General features: G+C 57.8%; 1 protein-coding gene across 1 annotated transcript in view; it reads right to left on the reverse strand.

Annotated features, from left to right (window-relative positions):
• The window catches only part of LOC117644727 (furin-like protease 2), a 102,145-nt gene that overhangs the window by 43,324 nt on the left and 38,135 nt on the right, over positions 1 to 20,686 (reverse strand). Inside the window, exons 6-10 of the mRNA XM_034384341.1 lie at positions 12,704 to 12,863; positions 8,535 to 8,707; positions 6,301 to 6,431; positions 3,383 to 3,528; positions 3,147 to 3,311 (exon numbers count right to left, since the gene is read on the reverse strand). Coding sequence (XP_034240232.1) covers positions 3,147 to 3,311; positions 3,383 to 3,528; positions 6,301 to 6,431; positions 8,535 to 8,707; positions 12,704 to 12,863 — 775 coding nt within the window. The remainder of the gene's footprint in view (positions 1 to 3,146; positions 3,312 to 3,382; positions 3,529 to 6,300; positions 6,432 to 8,534; positions 8,708 to 12,703; positions 12,864 to 20,686) is intronic.

Here is a 20,686-nt window from a genome sequence, read left to right on the forward strand (position 1 = left end):
AAGGCGTGGCCCGGGCCCGGCCGCACCCTCGGGGGCCTAACTACCACCGGAGGGGAGGGGGAGCCAAGGCGGTCTTTCGGGGTCTTTCCTTGCAAAAATGAACTGCTTGCCTGGTTAGTGGGCAAGCAAGGCACGTCCTGTCGGCTGGGGCCGAGATAAGCAGCACGCGTTGGCGGAGAGAGAGAGAGAGAGAGAGAGAGAGAGAGAGAGAGAGAGAGAGAGAGGGGCGGAGGGGCGCAACGACTTCTGGCGGTGGCGGCCGGGCCAGGCCAGCACGAGCCCGGAAAGAGAATGGGTTCATTTAAACTCGAATCGATTTTTATGTGGTTGCGCTAAGTAACACAATAGTGGCGGTCGCACACACAGAGGAGGCTGCCTTGCAGAAATCCACGTCTCTCTCTCACACACTTACACAAACACACACACCCATACATATGCATTCAAGTAGTACACCCTGCATGCGTTCACTGCCTCTCACGCACATACACCCATGCACTGTGTTCACCAGAAACACAACCCCCCCCTCACACACACACACACAAACACAGACCGTTCGCACACGGCGCGAATCCGAATGGCGCTGATGTAATTGAAACACAAAGGGGGGGCAATAGCGATTGATTTAAAGCAACGCATGTGAAGGGATGGTGAAAGAGCTGGCTGCCGGGTCATGGAATGCTGGCGCGCGAAAGCCCGCGAGTGAGAGGGAATGAATTTGGCCTCGTCGACTCCATTTTCATTCCAGGAGGCGTGTGCCGGGGCCCTGGAACGAGTGAGAGAGAGAGAGAGAGAGAGAGAGAGAGAGAGAGAGAGAGAGAGAGAGAGAGAGAGAGAGAGATGTTTCCACAGTGTCCTGGCGGGCGGTGCGGGTATGCAGTGGCCGGTGTGCGGGCCTCGGTGCGGGCTGTGACGTGAAGCAGATTAAGCGGTTCCTCTCCACATGCCGAGTGTGCGAATAAGCGCCCTTCTGTGCGCACTTCCGAGGCCCCCGTCCGCGGTCGGCTCGGCCTCGGCCCGGCCACGACCCGCCCAGGGGTGTCCAGGGGTGGCCGGGGTGGCCGGGGCCCACCTGCGGCGAGCCACCCCACCCAGGACCCGCACAGAAAGAGAGGTCTACCTGCCTAACGACCCCGAATAAATTCGTGTCCTCGCACGCACACTGTCCTCGTCCCGGTTCGCCCTGCGGTCGCCTCTGTAGTGTCGCACTCGGCCGTCAGCCTCGGAGATGAAGGTGCTTGGCGGTGGCTGGCGGTGGCTGGCGGTGGCCCCCGGGGGGTGGGCGCTGCGTACACTGTGGAGGAGAACCTATCCCAGACAGTGTATACGCAGTTCCGGAGTACGCCTTCACTGGGACTCCACACCGTGCCTAGCGCTGTGTTCGACGGGGTGCTGAGCGCGCTCCGGGACGCCGCCCAAGTCCCTGCCATGTTTGGATGACCGCTAGATCAAACATGAAAACCGCCCGCTCAGCCCGCCGGCCCGCTCAGCCACCTCGGACATGTGTCCCAGGAAGCTCGCAGGGCCGAGCGAGCGGGCCGCCTTCGAGCACGACCCGGACGCGCGGCCCGGGCGGGGCGAGCCAGTGCCAGCACAGTGTTGAGAACAGCTGAGTCGGGAACTCGCAGGGCGAAAGGGAGGGGGCTGAGGTGTGAAGGGGGCGCGGCGAGGGGGGCGGCCACGGCGAGGCCTGCTGAGTGAAGCTGCGATCCTCCGCCCTACATCGCGCAGTCCCAGACCACAATGCTCCAGCGGGTTGTCCAGCCGGACCGACTGTCTGTCTGTCTGCCTGTCTGTCCGCCTGTCCGATCACCCACTATGACAGGGGACACGGCCTTGAAAAGAGCCGCGGAAACCGGACGCCCGGACTCGGATCGGATAGGGGTCCGGGGCCGCGCACTCTCTTCCCCCTCTCTCCGTCTCTCTCTTTCCCCTTTCAGCTATTATCCTCCGACCATCAACGAAATTGACTTTGCCCCCTCCGCTTTTCCGGTTTTTCCCGCGTCGCTAATCGCTGCCGGATTCGCAAACACTTGGGAACATTCCCCGGAGCCGCCCGGCCGGGCTCGGGCTTACGAAACAAATCGCGAGTTGCCGCGAGCGCCGCGGGGCGCGCCACCCTCGCCTCGCCGCCACAGTGCAGTACAGTGCAGGGGCCGTCAGGCCGTCGGCCCGGAATGTCGCAGACACGACTTGGAGAACAAGGGAACGCCGCAGCGTTCTTTCGGGTCTGTTCGGCGCGAACGAACGGACAACCCACGCCGTCACTGTCTCTCTCGCGCCCACGCCGGAAGCCCTTTCAGTGCAAGAGAGACGAAGATAGCCGCGGGCAGAAATGCAAATGTCCAGCTTGGTTAAGCGAAGGCTCACCTCATCAGACACTATATCGAACTCGTTCTGCTGCGCGGTCCGCTTAGGCCGACTGCCGAGCCAGCCCGCCCCATCCACTGACAAGTTTCCCCGCTTTTGCCGATCCGACTATAAATTTGTATGCCAATCCGAGTGACTGTATCCATGCGGTCGCGAAATAATGGCGCCAAAGTGATTGAATTTCAAGTGAGCGGATTGCCTCACACGCACTCTGTCGAACAATTTTCTGTGCATTCGGGTCGTCTAATAATGCGCGCAAGCGTCCGCAGAGTTGCGAAGATTGGACCGCAAACACAACAAAAGCGAGCGAATGCAGAGGGGATTGTCAGGACGCAATGAGAGTGGACTCTGCGTGACAAAGAAAACGCGAGCTTGGAAATTTTCTCTTTTCCTTCCAGCGGTGTGCCCCCGCACGGCAGGGGTCCGGCGGATTGGCGCGGGCGGCGCCGGGGGTGGGGGACATTCTTTTGTCGACCCACCCCCAGCGTCGTCTATTGAAACATGATGTGACAGATTGGCAAAGTAATGCCCCCGCCAATGTCCAGGCCAGACGGCCCCGCCTGCCCCACCCGCCGGAGCCAAGGATGCCGGGCTCCGGGGGGATTGGTGGGGCGAGTTAACATCAACGAGGTCAAGGATTACAGGTTAGGTTGGTCGTGTCGGCCCTGGAAAGCCAGTCGGCTTACCCGTCGCCCGACTAGTCCCCCAATAGAGCCAGCGCACTGCGAGCGAACGCAAACACCTGGAAATGTGCGCCGCGCCGACTTGGCAGGACTCACCCTTCCGCTTGGCCCCGTTGAGCACCCATCCGTCCTCGCGCTCCAGGGGCGCGGCGCGCGAAGTCCGCACCACGAGGTGCTGCATGTCCCGCCAGCCCAGCGAGGGGTTCGCCTCCAGGGCCAGCGCGCAGATGCCCGCCGCGAGCGGCGCGGACGCCGAGGTGCCTGTCGAACAAGTCCGTCAGTCTCCAGAAAAAAAACAGGGTTCTGCACCGGGAATCGAACCCGCGACTCACCCGTGTGCTCGCTGGTGCACAGATGGTCGGGCCGCAACTGGCCGTCCATGTCCACGGTGGCGACGCTCTTGTCCCTGCCGGGCGTGCCGGAGCTGTAGGTGGTGGCGAGCGTCGACGAGCACTCCTCCAAGTACCACGGCTTGTACCTGCAACAACAACAGAACCGAGTTGGCCACATTTCTCCTGGAAAACTTTGGGCTGCATGGGCACGTTCCCTGCACTGGAAGTGGCCACGTCCGCGTCGGCCATCTACGATACGGAGTGTGGCGGTAACGTGCCGCGGTTACCTATCACGTGACTGGGCGTTGCCATGGTGACCGCCCGATGGTGACACCGGATACGGCCAATGGGACCGACCAGTAATGGTCGCGGATGGTCAGTGCCTTGGCGCCTGCCAGGTAGGCAACACTTGACCGCCGCAGCACGGCGGGCTTGCCTACCCTCTCGATGACAGGCGCTGAGGACAAGTCCGAGACGAAAACGGCGGAGAAGGCGGCGAAGACAAGCGAGAGAACCTGAACAAGAATGACGAGGGGAAGGCAAGCGTCGAAAGAGAGGGGCCCGGCGGTGAATTTAGATCGGGTCACCGATATCCCCCTCCTCTCCAGCCCCGCGCGGCGCGCCCCCCGGGGGCCTCGGAGGGAGTTTGCGCCGCGCCGCTGTAGTGAGCATCCCAAACGACGGTGTACTGTATCATCGAGCAGACGAGGGAATCCATCTGGGATGACGGCGCAAAATGTGCGCCACGGAGAAATCAGCCCGCCCCGCCCCGCCCCGTGCCGAACGGGAAAAAGGGAATCACAGGAAGGCGGTGCTTGAGTCACGCGAAACGCTCGTCCCACACTGCAAGTGCAGTACGTTTTGGGGCCGTTCTGAGATATCGTTGAAATAGTGGCCATGGCTCAGTCTTAAATTTTCTTCCAGTGTCCAAGTACTGGAAAAAGTCAAAAAGAGCTTCGATTTTTTTTTGCCTAGCAGTTAGGTTGGGTTTCCGGAAGGCTAGCGGATCCTGTGAATTTCGGCCTACTTGTCCAGCAGCTGGACCGTTTGGGCGTCCGATCGCTGCGCCCCTCCCCCTCCCCTTCCCACCTCGTCATGTCGTCATCGCGGCCGCAGCAATCCGACGGCCGGTCACGCGAGGGCCCCGCGCCACGAAGGGGCGTGGAAGCAAAAAAAGGCTGAGGGCGGCGAGCGAGCTCGTTGCGCGGCGCCTCCAAGGTAGGCAATCTGGCGGGCAAGTCCAGCGCGGCAACAGCTGCGGCGAACGATGGGGTCAGGTAGGCAATCCCTGCAAGACGAGCACCACGGCAGCTGCAGGGAACGGGGCAACTCGGCCGGCTATCTCTGGCCACTTTGTTATGATGCCGACATACAGTGCCGGGGGTCGATCCATCAGCGCTATCCTGCGAGACAATCGAAGCAGGGGAAGAAAGGTTGTTGCGCGGCAGCGCAGCGGCCGAGGCGGGCATTTGTTCCATTCACTGCTCATCCTGCCGGGGCCAGCCCTGCCAACAACCCAACCAACCTCAGGAACCCCACTTCCCCACCAATCCCACCAACCCTACCAACCCTATCAACCCTACCAACCCTACCAACCCTACCAACCCTACCAGCCCTACCAACCCTACCATCCCTACCAACCCTACCAACCATACCAACCCTACCATCCCTACCAACCCTACCAACCCTACCAACCCTACTAATCCCATCAACCCCACCAACCCTACGAACCCCACCAACCCTACCAAACCCACTAAACATACCAACCCCAGCACTCTCAACAATACCACTAACCCCAAGCCCACGAACCCCACCCTTTTTTCTTTCTGCCTTGAAGTAGGCCCTCGTGGAAACAGCCACGCGAGACAACAATAATACGGCTTGGCTCTGATTGCTTTCGGTGTCACCTGGCCGGCCTGGCCGCGCTGCCAACCTGGCGCGAGTGACTTTAGAGGCCTCATTATCCAGCAGGCTGGCAGTGGGGTGCCAGCAGGCCGGCCAGCCTGGCGCCTTTTTATTTCGTCACTCATTACGTGACCTTCCCGCCGCCTTACCCCCACCCCTCCCCCGGAATCTTTCCGCCGCGTCGTGCTTGCCCTTTAGCCGTGCCACGGCTCGCGCTCCATTTGCCCTCTCTCTCTTATTTCTCCGTCCGCCCGTCCGCCGGCCCGTCTTTGTCTCTCTCGCTCGTTTTCGTTCTACCTTTAAGGACGGAGGCGTCAGGTTGCCCGCCTACCCAGACGCCTCTGCCAGCCTCTCGTCTTCTCCCCTTCCCGTCCACTGCGCAAAAATGTTGGGAACGGAGGGGAGAAAAATTCCCGCCACGTTAATTTGTTGATTCCGACATGAATCAAGATGCTTTTTTTTCAGCCGTTTTTTTTTTTTTTTTGGAAAATCGCTTAGCATAATTGCTGTTTTGCACCGTGACACGAGACACACCTACAAGCGTCGCCGTGCCGGAGGGAAGATGGAGTGAGACGAAAGAGCGCTTCCAATCCACGCGCGTTCGCTCGCTTTTCGAAATGAAACCCGAAGACAGCGGCCCTGTCATTTGTGCCACTTCAGTTGTCTAATGACAGGCGCGGGTTCAAGTACGGTCACTTTCGAGGTCCCCGGTTTCGCGTTGCATTGCCTTTGTCCTTTCTTTTTTCGCGTCTCGTCGGATGCAAAAACGCGGTGTCATCGTCGGGAGCGGCGGGGAGAAGAGGCATCTGCATGACGGAGGGGAGGGCACGACGTCTTGGAGGACGCCGTGGAGGCCGTGGGGCCGTGGGGCCGTGAGGCCTTGCACGCAAATGACGTCATCACAAAGGCGAGGCGGACTGCATGCACCAAATCAACTGGGCGTGGATGAAGTGGGGGCGCTGCCTGAGGGGGAGGGAGAGAGAGAGAGAGCAAGAGAGAGGAGAGACACTCACCCGCCCTGCGTGGCGCTGGAAATGCTGAGCGTGAAGATGGAGTTGGTGTAGCCGTCGCAGTTGCAGGAGTCGGTGTGGCGTCCGCCGTTGCCGGAAGCCCACACGAAGATGGACCCCTTGCCTTTGCGACCCTGCGAACAGAAAGAAAAACACAAAAAGGGTTTCAGAGCGGCACGCAAAACAAAACGCACAGCGACCGGTTATTATTGCACCGCGGGTCGCGGAGCTTATCATTTGTCACGACCGTAAAGCAGAAACAAAATTATTCATGCCCGGCAATAATTATTCCAATTTATCCGATCGGACAGAGAAACAGCGCTCCGTTTCCGAGTTCCGGCCCGACCCGCCACGGGCCACGCCCTCCGGCCGCCGGGTCGGCCCTCGGCCTGCGCTCGGCCTGCGCTCGGCCTATGCTCGGCCGGCTGCGTCGAATCGCTTGCAAACACAATTAGCTATGATTCCATTCCGTGGCGATGTGCATGTAGAACACCAGCCAACCGGACTGTGGGACGGGCCGAAAACAATTATTAATCACGGGGCCACCGGCACTATCCCCCCCTCCGCTCCCTTTCCACACTGCGTCCCTTATTCTGTCTCCTTTCGCTGCCGTCGCCCTGTTTTCCTCCCGCCTCTGCATCTCTCTCCCTCCGTCCCGAGTCCCTCTCGTCTGCTCGTCGGCGGGCAGGTGTGACGCGGCGCCCGTCCGGGGGTCCGGACGCAGCCCAAGCAGTGCGAGCAGTGCGCGCCCAACGAGGTTACAAAGTTTCCGTTTCCTAACTCGGACGGGACAGGCAGCCGGATTGGCACACGGCCAGGCGGACGGACGGACAGACGGACAGGTATTCTGGGAAGCGTCGGCCGTGCAGACGGGGAGGTGCTTTAGGTGGGAGCCCCCGAACAGGGGGCGATTCGAGGAAGCGCGGGTAGCACAAGGGCATTATCCAGTTGCCCTCCTAGGAAAAGCGGCATCATCCAAGAGAATTCATTCTGGTTTCTTGCTTTCCAGGTACTGGCCCATCTTCAATTCCCAACATCGGCTATCATCCAGCCGTGGGTGACAAATACTTTCAAGTTGGTTTTTTCTTTTTCTGATGGCGCTATCAGGCATGCTCAAGACGCAGACAAACCGCGACTTGTGAATGGTTTGGTCCCTCACCGGGAAACGGCATGAAAACAAAACCCCAAAATAAAAAACATAGCCGGCCCGGGGCTGGAAAGGGGTTGGGGCGGACGTCGCCCGGTGTTTAAAGCTCTGCGGGAAGCCGAGGCTGAAGCCCCGAAGGTGCCGTTCCTAGGGGGTTCGGTAGCCCCCGGCGAAGCAGCGGAAACCAAAAGAAAGCTGCTGCCAGGCTGCCCGACACGCCAAACGCCACGGGCCCGCCGTGGGTGAGGAAATTTTCAAATCTGGTTTTTCTTTTGTTTGCATGGCGGCTAGAAGCATGCTGCAAGACGCAGACAAACCGCGACCGGTGAATGTATTCCACTCACCGCAAACGGCATGACGAAACAAAACCCTCAAAATAAAAACAAAAACCCGGCCGCGCTGGAGGGGTTGAGCGGCGTCGCGGTGGTGACGAAGCTCTCGGGGAAGCCCCCCCAGGCTGAAGCCCTCCTTGTGACGTTCCATAGATTACGGAGCACGGGGCGAAGCAGCGGAGGCAGTGCCAAAGCTGCTGCCACGCGTGCCAGGCACGCCACGCCACGCCTCCGTGCTGGAATGAGGGCAGAAGCGGGAATAAAATCAAACCGCGGAGGGAGGAGGAAAAGGGCTGTCGGAAAATTAGGTGGCACCGACGGAAAAGCAAGCGCTGCCGACCCACTCCGCGGCCCTCCCCCTCCTCCCCCGACGTCCCGGACTTGAGTTCCCCCGGGACGTGCGTCGCGGTGGCGGGCGGGGAGGCCTCCCCAAGACAGTTCGGGAAGGTGGCGTGGCGCCGCGGGAAGACAAGAAGGAAATAAGGCTTCAAACCGGAAAGTTATTTGTCACAATGACTCGCGCCATCCGTCCCGCCCCCCGGAGAGCCGCTGCCACTGGGAGGTCCTCACCGTGAAGGCGATACCTGCCGCGCCACCAGGGCGGGGGGAGGGGGGACGCCCAGGACTCTCAGGTCCCACGACGAAACTCACTTCCGCCACTTTGAATCCACACCGTAAAAATATGCAGAAGTACAAGAAGCCCGGCACGCGTTACTGCAGACGACGATCCTAAGTTGAGGTAAACATGGGAAGCTCACCGCGGAGACGCCCTGCAGGAAGGCGCGCTTGGCGAGCGGGCCCGGGCCGTCCACCGTCTTGCCGTCGTCCTCGGGGCCCCAGGACGCCGAGTACACGTCGATGTGCGACGGGTTGACGCTCAGGGCCGCCGCCTCCACCGCGTCGTTCACCGTGCCGTCCAGCATGCGCACGCCTGTGAGAGAGAAAACATTTCGGATTAGGTTTACAAGCACTCGTTGTTTTGGGTGCGCGCAGTCCGCGCCACTGCACCGGGAACAGACACACAACATCAGTTACGAACGCACCCACTGCGCAAACAACCCGGCGGGCACAGTGGAGTGGACGACCAGGAGAGGCACAACGCGTTCTTGGTACAAAGCGGCCACCGCCAAGAACTGTTCGCAAAGTGGCAGGATTGCCCATTGCCACCTTCGAGATTAAAAATTCCCACAATGCACTAGTGTGGAAAGGGTTCGGTAAGTTTCGCCTACTAGTGTGGCAACACTGGTCCCGACAGCGAGGCCAACTGGCGGCAAATTCCTTGCGAAGAACAGTGGCAGCGCTGTGCCGGGCCACGCCACCGCAAAGCGGCCGGGAACACACGGAGACATCCTGGTGGCCCAACTTGCCTTCCGCGCTAATTTACGTATTCATCCTGCAGCAACTCTCGTTGCGTCGCAGCCCCGTCTCGCCCCGCCGAACGTAGAGCGACTGATGAGCGCGGGACTGCGGCTACGCTGGAAGGCAAGGGCTCTGCATCCCTCGGACGAAAAAAGAAAAAAAATGAAAAACATCAACAAAATGGCACGCTTATTGCCGTGCGCGCTCCGAGGGACAAAAGTCACCTTTGATTCTCTCCGGCAGCGCGTGGTCGCAGCGCCACACGGTTCGCTGACCAATCTGGACATCCGGATTCACCGAACCCGGCTTCCAATTAGCTTCTGCAATCGGACGAGGACCTTCCTCATTTGAATGCATTTACAACGACTTCTCGCTGTATTTTTCTTATTTTGTCATTATTTTTAAATTTATCTGATGTGATTCACTTGCCGTGCGAGGTGGTCCCCCATCCTTCGCGGCTCAACCTGCCCCCCTGCACCCGATCGGCTGACTCTTTCTATATTAATGGCTTCGCTGATTGCGTGACCTATTGCTTCTGAGAATGGTTGCCGGGGGTACACTTACTGCCCACAGAAGGAATGGGATCTGCGTCACACGCACACGCACGCACACACACACACACACACACACACACACACACACACACACACGCCGTATAATACCATCGCGACAGGAAAGACACCGTAGGTTCCATTGGCAAACGACTGATTCGCTCCGCCCACCCTGTCCCTTTTCTCCTGCCGTTCTTGCTCCCATTCATCTTTCCTGCTCCCACGAAGCGTTCGCTACTCAGGACAGCGAGAATCTAAAACCATGCCTGCATTGAGACCACTTCGCCTTGTCTCAAACTGAGGTGCGTGATCCAAACAATGCGGCGTAGAAAGGTGATGAAAATGAAAATTAAGAGTGCCCCTTTAGGTGGATGATTCCAAAAATCCACTCTGAGTCACGTTCGCCAGACTGCTGCTCTGACTCCCCGCCAATGTCTCGCGGAAAAATACTAGCTGCGATTTTGCCAGCATTTCCTTTTTTATTTCATCCCCCTCCCCTTTTTCCCATTGCCGTCTCGTCGGCGCGTCGGTCCTTTCGGTTATTATAGAACACGGCCTCCTCGCGGAATTCGCCGTTTGCGGAGTTATGTATGTCCACCATCCCTCACGCCCCTGATCCCCTTTCCAGGATTCCAGCAGCCCTCCAGCAGCCCTCTAGCAGCCCTCCAGCAGCACACCACGGCAACTAGCCCAGTCCAGTCCCTTGTCACTTTTTCCCTTCCACTTTACTTAAAAATTTAATTATGATGTCAACAGTTTTGTTCCACCGCTGAAATAAGCACTCGCTGACTTTTTATAAAACGGGTTATACCTCATGTAACCTCAAGGCTACGACAAGAGGGCTGGAAGAAGAATGCAAAAAATGTGACCAGATGCCAGAGACAAGAGGGTCGCCTTCGCAACAATCTCAGTTCTGAATTAGATTTTAGAGCCAAGCGTGCAACCTTGAGAGCTTTGTCATGACATGCCACTTCTCCGGAGGGCGGTTCCTTTCGGGACGCCAAATTGTTTATTAACGCGGCCTGGGGAAGGGGGCCGAGCGCCTAATCCGCAATTTGCTAAGAGCTTTCACAGCAGCCCCTTCAATCAATATCATTCCCTTTTTGTCTGGCCCACCGTTTGTCGCTCCGAGTTTCTAATTTTCGCCATGAATGGCCGGCAGTCCAGCGGTTTCCCTCCTAAAGGCCAGAAAAGGGGGCGGGCCAACCGGTAGCAGCTCAATTTGGCCGGCGAGAAGTATCCAAGTGCAGCCCGTAATGAAGGCATTCACCGCCTTCAAACGTTGTTTCGACGTAAGCGGACCAAAAACTAAAAAGGTTTCCTACAAAAAGAGGCTTCAGATATTTTAATTATAGGCTGGCTCAACGCACCTTGCTGGTCCCAGCCACTCCTACGGGCGTTGCTTACACTGTAAAATCATTCGTATCTCCTGGACAAAATCCTCATGAATATTTTTTTTCTTGAACGACGAAAAATGTACTCTTAAACGACGTTGACATTGTCATAAAGAGACAACAGTTTTTTTTTCATCTGAGCCGCTGCTGACGACCTACACACGGCTGCTGTACAGGAACGAAATTTCTGGCGGTCCTCGCCCAACCACTGATTCCCTCAAGGCCCCGGAAGCAAATTTACGCAGAGGCGCTGTCGGTTAATCTCGCTACTTTCCCCTCGAGTCTCCGCAAATGTGTTTGGCTCCGGCGGAGGCCGAGGCTGAAGGTTCCTTCCTCGCATGCGCCTCATCAAACAGCCATCGCGCCCCGGCTCGCCTCGCCTCGCCCTTCAGACCTCTAATTGAGGCGAACCTCATTTGCAACATCGAGCCTCCCGATTCAAAAACAAAACTTCGGGGCCCGAGCCTCCCAAACGCGAATCAGTGTTTGCTCGTCCGAGCCGGGCGCGTGAATGCTGTGTGTACAGCACCGGCCCCGAGACCTGAGGCCTGAGCCGAAACTTAATTAGTTTGGCTTTGCTGGGTGACCCTCCTCACCTCGCCTGCGCGCGGTGGGCATGTGGGCAAAACACACGGAGTCAGTCGTGCACGCTTCAAGCCGCGCCTCTGAAGCGAAGGCAACGGCCTGGACACGTCGACGCGTGGTGGCGGAAGGGTAGTCATTTGCTTTCGCACCAGGCCTCGTCTGAGCTAAAAGAAGAGCAACAGACCAGTGGGCATGGTTTATAGCGCGCACAGCAGGGAATCCCGAGAACGAAATCCAGCCACTCAACCCTCCCGGTCCAGGTAGGCACGAGGCACAGCAGCCGAAGATTGGCGTCATCTGGGGCGAGTGGGTACTTGGTCCGCCGCAACAGGTGAGCACGTTGAATGAAAAGCAACAACAGCCCCGAAATATAAAGGAACAGCCAAAGCAGCGGCAATAAAACCACCCGGCTGCTTCCAGTTCGGCTGTCGTTCGAAGCACTTCGGCCGTCCCCGAACCGCCATTCGGCTCCAGCCGAAATCCGCTGCGCTGGCTGCGCGCTGCAAGTGTCCGTCCATCCATCTGGCGGTCTCTGTCTCCGTCACTCTCATTGTGTTGTGCCGCGAGCCGCCGCGGCTGCCATGGGCGCGGCAACAGGCAGGGCAATAAGTCACCTTCATGGCCTTCATGGCCGTGGCGGCTGGAGCTTTTTGTCCAGAAAGGATGAGCGAGGCCGAACACAAAGGGGGCCGACAGTGATGTAAAGTCGATGCCGTCGAGCCAAAGGCGAAGCCAAAGGCGAAGCCAAAGGCGAGGCCAAAGCCAACGGTAAGCCAGGAGGTCGGGTATTAGTCAAGGTGAGCCATCATACTCGAGATCCAGACACGGTGGCTGCAAAATACTTGCCACGAAAGCGGCTTGGGACGAAAAAAATGCCATGTCAGTAAGTTTACTTGTCAGCCTAGGCTGATAAAGGTAACCGTCTTCGGCAGAAAAGAATCAAGAGGTAGCGCCTGACGATGCAATATTATCTGGAGGTCCTTGAAACCGATCTGGGTCGAGCAAGTGAGAACTAGCTCGATCAGGGAGGACGCTCACCTCCGATGCTGGCGTGGTACGCCACCCCGACGCCGCAGAACGTGTTGAAGGCCTGCGCCGCCACCTCGCCGGCGCACCGCGTGCCGTGCTTGTTGTCGCCGTTGTCGCGCGGGGTGGGGTCCGCGTCGCTGTCGTTGATGTCGGCGCTCGCCATAGGGTCCTGGAATCACAGAGAGGACACCGTCAAGGCCTTGGAAAAGCAGCTCATTTACAAGAGTCAGCGAGGAGTCTGTTTGGAAAAGACACAAGGGCGGCGAGTTCCCTCGCAGTGGAGACGCACTGTACTTTTATCTGGAGCGCCGCAGCAGCCAACCAGCAGCCATGTTTATTGACTCCAACTATCATGCATGATGCACGAGGGCCGCGGACAACGTGGTGCAATCAACGAGGCACACCGTGCGCTGGACCGGACCATTCCCGCGGAAAAGTCCCTTGAGGTCTGTCCTGGTGGCCGACAACGGAGAGGGGTGGGCGGTGTACACTGGATCACCTGATTAGCCTGATAGTCCCCCTAATGCGAGGCCGTCAGGCCTAATAGACATGGCGGATAACACGCGAGGGTGGCGCAGTCGTCCAACGGGCCTTAAAGCGGCAAACGAGCGACAGGTGCAGTCATGAGTGGTGGCAGGCGGGGGAGTCACACGTTCTCGTGTGTGCCTTCCGCACGCTTTTCATCGTGAAATGTGTCCTTTCTAGCGCAGCAACCTCGCTTCATTAGTGGTGGACAGGGGGGCTCGTCAGAACAACGACAGCTGCACGTAAGCAAAGACCTGAACTGTCTCTAAAAGCAGGCGGCCTTGCGGGCGTGCGAACGAGAAGTTTGTTTTCATTAATTGTTAGGGCGCAATCAATGGTGCAGCAACACCAAAGAAAATTAAAATGGGCGTGAGGGATGGAGGAAGGGAAGGAGACGCTGAAAGGTCACTGATTCTTATTAGTCTTTCCCACTTTTCTAAAGTTCAGCCGGAAAAAGAGACAGCTGCGACCTAATTGATTTTTTGATTATTTTGCGTGAGAAATGTCAGACTTTGTACCGGCGTCGGCGTTCGCCCCCATCGATATTTGCTCGTTAATAGATTCGTGACGAAGCAAGGAGGAAACGCCCTTTTAGGGCGGTGTGTACTTTCTATAAGCGAATCAATCAGAGTCTTGATTGCCTGCCGATTGCCTGATTGCAAAAGGCCGCCATTTTCCGGGGCTAATGCCGTTAAAAGCGAAACAATGGGGGGCTAATGAGCCCGTCGGCACCGCGATCCGCTTTGAGCCACTTTCCGTGTACGACATTGAACAAACCCGAACAACGGAACAAACTCGAACAAACCTCTCCGCGAAAGCGCCCCTGCGCCCCACCAGACGACACCCATCCCACCAGCGGCAAGGCCACGGCGGACTCGTGAACCGCAGAACCACGACATCGACGTAACGGCCCCCAAAGTCGGTCAAGCTGACCGCGGACAAGCAATCGATGGCGCAGAACAACGCGGCGCGCAATTTTTCAGGCCATCTCGTTAAATATTTGGCTGGGTTCTGCAGTAAAGGAACCTCCGCCGTAAACAGCCCGCCGACCACTTGACCGGATGGAGGACTCTAATTCCCCCTGCGCCCCTCCCCCCCTCCCCGCGGACCAATGCAAGGGTAAGAGCTTGTCCGACTGCGGCCCCTGGAGAGCCATTGCTCTGGTCCTGGAGGCCAGTGCGGCCAGTACGCCACGCTCGGCTACGCTGTGCGCGGGTCACTGGGTGCTGGCTACTCTCCACACCACTGCAAGGAACACCCCCGGGGGCGTCGCGACGACCAGGGCCGAGCGGGTGAAGACACCGCCGGGGGCTGGCCGGAGTGACGACACTGCCAGAGAAGGGGTGCTTTAATTCAATTTCCCTTGTTGGCACAACATTTGTCAACTGAAGAAGACTACACATTAATCATGTTTCTTGAATTTTTTACAAAGGCGTAGCTGTTGAGGTGTTTTTATCTAAACCTATATTGACCTAACCCAGGGAAAAACTAAGAACCCTTCGCCTTTGCTCAGCTCTAATCTAGGCCGGTACTCGACTTTGGCACCCCTTCTCAGCTCACTGAGTGATGGCGACGCCACCAGAAAAGGGGGTGAGGGAAAAGGAGTCCCATGATATGCGGGGGTGAGTGCGGCTCACCGTGGGGAGGGGCCTAAGGTCACCACCAAGTGGAACGGAGTCGCCGGCGAACCCCAAACAAACTGCGGTGCCTGGGCAGGGCCTCGGCCCCGCTCTCTAAGCCGGGGAGTATTTTGTACTCGGCGCTACCCAATTCAGCGAAATATCGGGTGGGTGATAATGCACGGGGGAGGAGGAAGGAACGAATTAAGATAAAACGAGGAGAAACTGTTGTCGTAAAACGTGGATCGTCGGCTGGAAAGCCTATATACTGCAAGAGAGACACGCGAGCCGAAGGCGAAGGAGGGAGAGAGAGGGACGTGTCCTGAGGACGTCCCTTTCTCCGGTGGTGCAGCAGGCCCTCTTCGCAGTCCCCTTTTGGGGCTCCGTTCATCCACCTCCTTCTTCTAAGCTGTTCAGTTTTGTTGTTGTTTTTGTGTCGCGTTCTACAGCCCTCCCGGCGTCTATTCCGATACGCAGCGTTCTACGAACCAGCCTCGTATTGCCATTCGAAGGGAAAGCAGCCACGGGGTAGTTTATACCGGAAGCTACACTGCCGATGTTGTTCAAGATACTCTGCCGCAGATAGCCTCAGTCAAGGCTAACAAGAAGCCTTTCGCAGAGTTTCAACGTTTCTTTTTTTTTTAAAAAAAATAGCGCTTTTTAAAATTGGTCGCTGATATCTCTCTCCCGCGCTCGGCAAGATTGCAGTGCAAGATAAAATCGCACGCCGAGATGAGCGTTCCTTGCCGCTGATGAAAAGCGGGAAATGAAATTTAAATTTTCCGCCGTGGGTCAAAACGGGATTGGGCCGATAAGGGTGCAATCAAGGCTCCGCCTCCGGCTTAGTTTTGGCAGCGCAATTTTTCCCGAGATGTTCGGAGACAAAGGCTTCAATTTTAACTTTCCCCCCAGTTTTTCCGCTCATGATGCGGTGAAGGTTCAAGTCGGATGGCGGAATTCTCTTGCGTTCGCCCTCTGCGAAACACGGTAAACCGTTTTGTCTCTCCATCAAATTTCGCGACCTTCTTGGGGAGGCAATTGAATTCGCGTTTGGCGGCGCGGCACAAGCCCCACCTGTTGCCAGCGTGAGGTTACCTACAACCACACAGGCTTGCCTTGCCAAACCCAGGCATATGGCGAGGCCATGGCGACAACACCTGCCTACCTGTTGCCAGCCAAGGGTATTACCTACGACAGCAGGCTTGCCTTTCCAAACCCAGGCCTAGTGTGTTGCCATGGCGGCGGAGTCTGCCTACCTGTTGCCAGCCTGGGTTGGCGACCACACTGTCCCGGCCATATTGCGTTGCCGCGTCGCCACGGCGACGGCCCGGTTGCCATGGTGACGAGTAAGATTCTCGTAAAGCGTCTTTATGACGCGCTTCCATGTGGTCAGTGTAATAAGTCGTAAACATGTGAGGCTGGACGCGGCGGCCTCCGAGTCGTGCAGTGCAAGGCAACCTAACCTCACACTCGCCGCGCGCAGCAGCCACCACAAAACAAGGGACAAGTTATTGCCGCGGGAAAAATTACCCGGCGGGCAAAAACGGCACACGCGAACGGGAACCACATTTAATCCTCGACAAGGCCGCACTCGCGTTTTCCTTCCTTCCTTCCTTCCGACCTACTTTGGTTTTCCCGCGCGGAGCACGCGCCTGGCAGGCCTACCGCCCAGACAATAAACACGGAATATATTCATCGGCTACACTGTATGCGACGTCACAGCCCGACGCTGCCACTTAGCATGCTGCGCCACGTCCCGTAATTAGACGCCGAGTGATTTATCCCCCGCGGATTGCACGCCGATTACGGAGGCTTACGTCGTTAACCCTTTGCATTTTCAGCGGCCTACGGTTGGCCACTTGCACCCATCTTTTTTTCCATCTTTATCTTCAATTTTCAATCTTTTTTTTAATCTTGTAGTTTCTTTAAAAAATGTTTTTGCTGTGTTTTTTAATTTTATTATATAATATATATTATTATATAATATTATATTTTATTATATATTTAGTCTTGGACGCAGTGGTGCGGAGACGGCTCCGGTATGATTTACTCGGTAAATCTGGGACAGGGAATTCAGTGCCGTATATTTCGGCGGGAAAGGCGACGTGTTGCGCATTAAGTTGGCGGCCCTGCGAACGGCCGCCACCGAGGCTAGCTACGGCTCGCAGGCAGGGCTGCCAACCGAAACAATAAAACGCCCAAACTGCTATTGATAAGTTTATTGATCGTAAACTCGATGGCACGCCGAAAGGAATTGGACACGATACTTCCGACATTGTTCGCAAAGACGCGCGACGGTTTATTCAATTCGGGGAGCCGGCGTCGTCCGAGTCGCAGGTTCAACGAGCTGCCGATGGCTGCCGGCCGATTGGCAGCGAGCGAGTTCACAGAACCCGGCCAAACTTGGCAACATTGTTTTATTTTCGTTTTTTTTTACTCCCGGTATAACAGTGTAACGTCCCGCTTTCATTCAAGCTTTCATTCGGCCGTCTGCCTGTCCGTGTATCAAGCGTTCGGCCATCGGCCCGTCCAAAAAATCACCAGCGCATTCAGGTGCTGTGAGGACCGAGGGACAAGGGGTGGAACATCCTGTCGCGCTGTCACTCGTCACAATGGCCGTCACGGTGGCCGTCACAGCCGTCGCGTAGATCCTATCATTGTGCGAACACCGTGGGGCCGTGGCAGCAACGCGAACACGTGTGCGGCGGTACAGTCCGAGACAGAAGCGTTTGGCACTGTACGCTCGAGAGCCCAGTGGTGTTTAGCTTTATATGAGCCCCGCTATGGCGCGCAGATGGGCGCGGCGTTGGTGTGGCGTTGGCAGGGCGGAGCGAGGCGGGGGCCGAGAATATCCCACAACGAGCGTGCGTTGGCGGCGGCTGGGCGCTGAGCGGTGCTCCAGGGGAAAAACAGCCCACGGGAAATCAGTGCCCGCACCTGTACTGCCCGCAAACACACACACACATACATTCACACACATACATACACACACACACATACAGACACACAGGGCGTGACGTGGCAGGTGATGGGAACGCGATGCCCGCGTGGCAGCAAAGAGGCTCAGGGCGCCCACCGCTTGCAAGCCGCACGGCAAATGCCAGCAAATGCCAGAGCCGCCGCCGACATGCCTCGGCGGAATCACTGTTAAAAGTTGAGCCACCATGACGTCACCATGACAACCGTGACAATAACATTCACCACGGTGCCATGGTGACACGCAAGCACAATCCACGTGTCAGCTCCACCACAATGCCTCCTCTCTCTCTCTCTCTCTCTCTCTCTCTCTCTCTCTCTCTCTCTCTGCGCCCCCCACGGTGCATGAAGCGCCCGGAAATGGGTGACATTCCTGCGTCACAAGTGGAGCCGCGACATGCCGGAAGGGTGAGGTCCGGTCCGGTGGTGCCCCCCCCCCTCTCCTTGCCCCCACGTGGCCCCCCACGTGTCCCCCACGTGTCTCCGAGGAAAGGGAAAGGAAAGCCTCGAGGTCATTCCGGGATGAAAAATTGCGCGCGCAGCTCGCAGCCTCGCGGCGCGGCCGCAACGACCAACTTTTTTTTCTCGTTTATTTGCCACCAGCAAACAGCAGGCCGGTCCTCGGAGAGGGATTATTGCTCCACGGAGGTGAGAGAGAGAGAGGGAGAAAGAGAGAGAGAGAGAGAGAGAGAGAGAGAGAGAGAGAGAGAGAGAGAGAGACGGAGGGGGGGGGGAGAATGTCGCGAGAAATTCAGAGCGGAGTAAATACCGGCGTCTTGGTTGGCGGCACGGCCCTGGCACGGCCCCGGCACGCCCGACGCCGAGGCTGAACGCGCTGCGCTGCACGCGGCCAGGCGAGCACGCGGCCAGGCCGGAGGAAGGTGTTGGTTTGAGCAAACACGAGCGGAAGGGGCGCGCCGCGTCTAATTGAGGCGCACGTGACTTGGCGGGGCGGGGCGGGGCGTCTCGATAGACCAGCCTCCCCTTCTTGTTCGCCTCGACAAGGGTTTTACAAGGCGCGTTTGCATGGCCAAACGGAGCGAGGCCACCCCCAGCACCACAGGCGCCGCCGGGCCGCGGCCGACGCCGCTGCTTGGATGCAACGAAACAACATTTCCTCTCTCAGTTTCGGGATATTTCCTAATTTTTTCCCCTCTCGCTGCCCGAGGCCCTGGGGCGAGAAGGCCGAGTTCGAGGGCGGCCTGGGCTTCCGCGGAGGCGAGCGGGATTTGCGGGGCGAATAACGTGACTGCGAATAACGGAGGCGTGCCTGGCCGCCTCGCCGCCGAGCTCGCTGCATGCATCACAGCGCATCTGTCTCTCTCACGCCTTTACGGTGCGCCTACGAGTGAGAGAGAGACAGAGCGACGACTCCCGGAGTCAGTCCGCCGCTGGCCGGGCCGGCATTGTCCGGGCGAAATGCAAATGAGTCCGCGCAACAAATGTACTCGTAGAGGTGAGCGGCGCTGTCATGTCGCCCACAATGCCACGGCATGCCGGGGTGGTCCTCGTTGTCGTGCTTTCGACTATTTTTCTTTAAAGGTCCTGAAAAAAAAATTGCAAAAACACAACGGGATTTTTTTTTGTAAAAGAGTTTGGTTTAGTTTGTGACGACGGGATCGAACCCTCTGGTTTCGAATCAGGTTAACACGCATCAGGCCCGCCTGGTGCGGGTGCGACAGAGAGAGAGAGAGAGAGAGAGAGAGTAGCTGCGGCTCCCGAGGCACGACTTGCAGTTTGGCGCGGAAAACCGACAAACCTAGTTTATCCGTCCGGGGGTCTGAGGGTGAGTAAAGGCGCGTACCGCCGCGATCCTATCGGCAGGCATTGCAGTGCGGGGTCGGGGGGCGGGGAAGGGGTAGGCAGTCATTGCGCGAACAGGCACTATAAACACGAAACGTATTGGCAGCGGGAAGGGAACGTCACGTTTCGCGAGGCGGGGTGGGGCGGGGTTGGGTGGGGGTAGACCCTGCCTTGCCGACCTTGGTGATGACGGTCCTGGGATGGCCCACATTCCGGGGGCGATATACTGCGCGGTGTAGCAAGCCTTCACAGTCTGTCCCGGATTTACGGTTCAAAGCGAGGCGGGGAGGGGCAGGGTGGGGTGGTTCCTGGCCCGGATCTTGGACGCCGAATTCGCACCACTCGCTCAGGGGAAAAAAAAGAAAAAGTATTTGCTTCTGGTTAGTTTTCATGGAAGAACTCGTTCAAACAGTGTCGAAACTGGAATTTCCGAAGAACAAATTCTGTAGGCTCATTCGACACCAATTATTCAACCCCTTTGTACTGCGAACAATTAGCGGCCCCGGTGAGTTGTGGATGGAGAGACGGGCACACTGACAAGTGCGCCGGTCCAATCGGCAGCGCGGGGCAGCGTAGCGAGCAGCTCTGTATTCTTGACTGGCTCCCCCTCCCCTGCACTTTCACCTCCCCCTCCCTCTCTCTACGGTGTGTCCGACGACTGGCGTGCACCCACTGATTTATTAGCGAACCGTTCCCACTCTCGGCAAGGCTACAGCATCACAAGGGAAGGGATGTTGGGGTGAAGGGGGAGGGGGGCAAGGCCCGTGTCGCATCTGAAATTAATCATCAACACTTCAGGCCCGTGGCGGCCTGGCCCCATGCACTACTCTAGTTTCACAATGAAACTACCGACCGCGGAACGCGCAGTACGCTGTGTACGCGGTGCGGGAGGGTGGGGGGCGGCGGCAGAGAGAGAGGGAGATGCGCTTGAGCCCGGAAGCCAGCTGGCCTGGAATTCATAGAAAAGGCATTTCTTGCACCTAGCCGCGCGCCTGTGTGTGAGAGAGAGAGAGAGAGGGACAGAGCACGCCAGCCCGGTCGACAAGAACGCTGCACTGTGGTTAGCCGC

This window comes from Thrips palmi, unplaced genomic scaffold, assembly GCF_012932325.1.
Source record: "Thrips palmi isolate BJ-2018 unplaced genomic scaffold, TpBJ-2018v1 HiC_scaffold_18, whole genome shotgun sequence".
Lineage (NCBI taxonomy): Eukaryota > Metazoa > Arthropoda > Insecta > Thysanoptera > Thripidae > Thrips > Thrips palmi.